This window comes from Sabethes cyaneus, chromosome 2 (assembly GCF_943734655.1).
Source record: "Sabethes cyaneus chromosome 2, idSabCyanKW18_F2, whole genome shotgun sequence".
Classification (NCBI taxonomy): Eukaryota; Metazoa; Arthropoda; class Insecta; order Diptera; family Culicidae; genus Sabethes; species Sabethes cyaneus.
In genome coordinates this window covers 49,121,561-49,125,851 of record NC_071354.1, presented here as the reverse complement: position 1 = coordinate 49,125,851, position 4,291 = coordinate 49,121,561, and the positions used below count along the sequence as shown (strand labels likewise).

The 4,291-nt window shown below is 38.9% G+C and overlaps 1 protein-coding gene across 1 annotated transcript; it reads right to left on the bottom strand.

The window, feature by feature from the left end:
• Positions 1 to 1,769: 1,769 nt before the first annotated feature.
• Positions 1,770 to 2,498, bottom strand: LOC128735395 (coiled-coil domain-containing protein 113-like). Its single transcript, XM_053829879.1, has one exon. The coding sequence runs from the start codon at positions 2,496 to 2,498 to the stop codon at positions 1,770 to 1,772; it is 729 nt and encodes a 242-aa protein (XP_053685854.1).
• Positions 2,499 to 4,291: the final 1,793 nt, after the last annotated feature.

Here is a 4,291-nt window from a genome sequence, read left to right as displayed (position 1 = left end):
GTATTATCAGTACTCAGAAGAAAAATGAAAAACGGGACAGAAAAAGAAGGAAAAAGGAACAGAGGAAGAGAAAATATCGGACAGAAAAAAGGGTAAAAATGAGAGAGAAATAGCTCAAATTAATCGGCAAAGAAAATAGGGAACAGAAAACAAAAGAAACGAAAATGGAAAAGAAAAAAAAGTAAACCGATAGAGGGAACGAGGAAAACGTAATATAACAGGAGGAAAACAAAAACATGTAAATGGGATAGAAAAAGATAAAATGAAAAATAGAAAAAACGGACGGAGGTTTTGAGCAAACCTTGAGATCTATATCATATGATATTTCATAAATTTGCCATGAAACAACTAACAAATGGGCCGGTTCTATAAAGAAGGAGAACAGGGCTTTCAAATGGAATAAAAAATTTTTGGCGACCATCTTGGATTTGGTCGCCATATTGGATTTTATCAAATAATCGCCATTTTCACCATGAGCCCCCTAACCGATTTTCATTTTAAGACCACCATGCTATAAGAAACATTTATCAAATTGGATGTGTAGAACAATCGAAACAATTAATTATCTGTATTAAGTTTTACAAGCCTCATATAATGGAATTACTTGCTACAGAAAATTAATTGTTTTATTTAGTTGATGCCATTGCACATCTAACTTGATGTTGTTTCTTATATAATTTTATCTCAGCTTTCCGATGATCTTAAAATTAAAATCGGTTGGGGGATCACGGCGAAAACGACGATTATATGATGAAATCCATCATGGCGGCCAAATCCAAGATGGCCGCCAGTTTTTTCTCCTTCGTTTATAAAACTTATCTCTCCTCTTTACAAAACCGTGTCGTTTGTAGTTTGTTTCATAGCAAATTTTGGAAATATCACAATAATTATATGAAAATTGTGAACCTTGCTACAAATAACTGGTTGTTTTATTCAGTTAGTGCCATTGCAAGTAAGTTTTATGAATGTTTCTAGTAGCATTTTTTCTCAGCTTTCTAATGGTTAATACGAAAATCGGTTGGGAGGCTCATGGTGAAAATGGCGATTTTTTGATAAAATCCAATATGGCGACCAAATCCAAGATGGCCGCCACAAAATTTTTTATTCCATTTGAAAGCCCTGTTCTCCTTCTTTACAGAACCGGGCCATTTGTTAGTTGTTTCATGGCAAATTTATGAAATATCACTTGATATCGATCTCAAGGTTTGCTCAAAATTCAACTTTTTTTGGAACTGTTAGGCCCTTTGGCGAACGAGGGGTCCATTATTTCGAGGTATCAAAAGTGTAATTATTATTTTTTAACCATTTTCAACCAATTAAGCGCAAAAGTTCCAATATTTGAAGACCTCGTGTCAGTAGTGGTCCCGTTTCAGCGAGAACTACTCTCGGAAGTCTGGAGTTTTTAACCTAATCGACTGATTGTTTTGTAATAAGTAATAATAGATTCGCAATCCTACGATTTCTCTGAGTTTCCGGGCCAAAACGTTTTTCTGAAAGGTTGGGTGCCACACCTACTGAGTATATCTGGGCACTCTAGTGGCGATGACATGGAATTTTCTATATCTGTAAAGCAGATTTAGGTGCTTTTATAATAAATCACGCAGAAGTCAAGCTTCAATGAAAGATTGGAGGACGTTCTAAAACTATTATAATTTGTTAATGTAACGAAACCGTGCAGTCAGAACTGAATCCGATAATCGCGCTTTTATTTAACAAACGGACATTAATAAGCAATGTCTGCAATAGAATAATATTTTCGCTTCGACAAATTATTGTTTACCCTTTTCACCCATTTCCGCTAATTTATTCTTCACCGTGCCCACAATCTCTCGCTCAGCTCGTTCCAGTTCGTCTATCTTCCGGGCGATTTCCAGTACGTTCGGGGCCCGATATTGTTCTGCCTTCCTTCTCAGTTCGTCGTTAATTACTTCCAGCTCGGTGATATCCATTTCCGTCCGTTCGATTTTTTCCTCCAGTTGCCGCAAATTTCGCTCCAACCGGCAACAGTCTTCGCCGATTTGGCCATACTGCTGCATCGTTTCGGCCAGTTTAATCTTCTCCCGCGTGGTGTCCCGCTTGACGACCCCGCCCATCAACTTCAGTTCGTAGTTCGTTTTGCTCACATTCCGTAGCTCGATCTCGTTATCCTTCTGCTGAATAACTAGGGCTTCGTGATCAACTACGATACTGTCGCTGCCGGCGATCTGCTGCTTTTCGGCGACCAGCTCCTGCTTGACCTTCATCTCAATGGCGGCTTTACGCTGCTGAAAACGCACCGTTTCCATAGCCATTTTACACTTTTCCGTCCAGTCATGGCAAAAATCGGAAAACAACTCAAACGGTATCGGTTCGAGTGGATTGCGAGCTCGACGGGCGGTAATTTTCGACTCCAAACTGGCCACGGCACGATCGGCTTCCTGCATGGTCAGCTGCATGTCCTCCAGGGAGCATTCCAGCTCACTTATTTGCTTGCCGTAGTCCGTAGATTCAGCTGTCATAGTGGAATTTAATTTTACGTGCCACAAGCATGGGCTACTTGATGCTCGCTGTGATTTGGAACGTCAGCTTAGAATCTGACAATATTCGTGTAATTTAGGCATAGAGTGAAAGTTTCAAATAAAAATATTGCATCATCGCATTACCAAAAAAAGGCAATCGTTTAAAAATTTCATAACACTTGATTACCAACTAAACCTCGCAGTGAAAGTGGTTCCATTGTTAAGTTTGCAGTTTTCAGGTGAGACAATGATTAATTAGCATTGATGTCATAAAATTATTTCATCTGCTAGGTATTCATTCGCTTAATTAACGAATTTGAAGACACAAAATGCGATGATAAATAAATAATAAATAATGCAGATGCAGCCGTCAGAATGAAACCAAAACCTGTTATTTAGCTTTGCATCATAACTTTTTTTGCAACCCCATTTTGGGCGGAAGCTAAAATGGTTCAAAACGGTTCACCTATCTTGTTGCATTGTGGTACGGCATTTAAAGCATAAATAACTTTCGCTCTCTCGAAACCTGCCTGTCAAAATTTTTTCAGCGAACAGAATTACCATATGCTAAGTGAAACCATTCGAAAAGCTATCCTAACTTCTTCCTCGCTAAGCTAAGCTTCCCATTTTACGCCCTGTTGACCCAGCAACAATAGCCGGCGATCATTTAGCTGAAAAACGACTAAACTGAACGGCCATCGGTTAAGTACACAACGGTGCTGCTGCTGCTGCTGCTGGTGCATTGCTGCACCAATTTTTAGCATACCGAAAGCCGAACAGCCGGAGTGCCGCCTTTTTCCGCCGCGTCGGAGCCCGCTTAATTGAAGGCAAAAATGAGACTAAACTCCAACCGCAGCAACAGCCGGATTACAAAAAAATAAATAATAGGTAACACAATTGAAGTTTCTACTGGCATGTGAAGTGGCACACCCCGCCGCGCCGCCGAGGTGAGTGCACGACACACACGCACGCGCTAAGCGAGCGAGCTAATTGTGAGAGTTTGAAACAGTTTAGTTCAATTTACATATTAGGTTACTGATTTCGTTGTCTTACTAGTATAAAAATATCTTGAAGACCGTCTCCAAATGATCAAATAATTTAATCCTGAAAAATATACTTTTAAGTAATAGGTTTGTACGATAATCAAACGGCGAAATTTGACACGGTGTAAATTAGATTAAGAAACCAGATAGGTATTATTAGGAAACACTACTTTGACAGTTTATGAGCTAGTGCCAAAAAATGGTCGACAGTTTTGACTTCCGTTTATTAACATTCTCATGCCTTTGTAGTTTAGTTTATTTTATTGATTGAAACCCCCTTGGTTTTCTCCCTAAATTGAACTTTTTAGAACAATATCAAATAATACTTACATTAAAACGAAGACGCACAACATCGGCTGCTTTTAATATTCCTAATTTGTTTGTAAATAAACTCGTTCGTTGTCAAGGGCACGATCCAATATGAATAATTAACGAAATTAACACATTAGAATACCTATCAAAATATTTACTTTGAGTTAAGTAACAGTGAGAATATAAAAAGAATTACTAATTACTGCTTACAGCTTACTGAGACTTAGACTTGGATTCTTTCGATGAGGTCTCACCCGCTATTTTGACGTATGATTTCAACCCATTCAGCGTCGCACGAATCAGCGTAATTAGTTTCGTCGGAAAACCATGTTATGCCACAGCTCATTGCGTTTAACAGAATCGAACGCCGTTTTAAAGTCCGCAAACAGATGATGAGTCTGCAAGTTGTACTCCCGGAACTTGCCTAGTAACTGATGC

Coding starts and splice junctions, on each gene's coding strand:
- LOC128735395 (XM_053829879.1), bottom strand. CDS start 2,498: ATGACAGCTGAATCTACGGACTACGGCAAGCAAATAAGTGAGCTGGAA.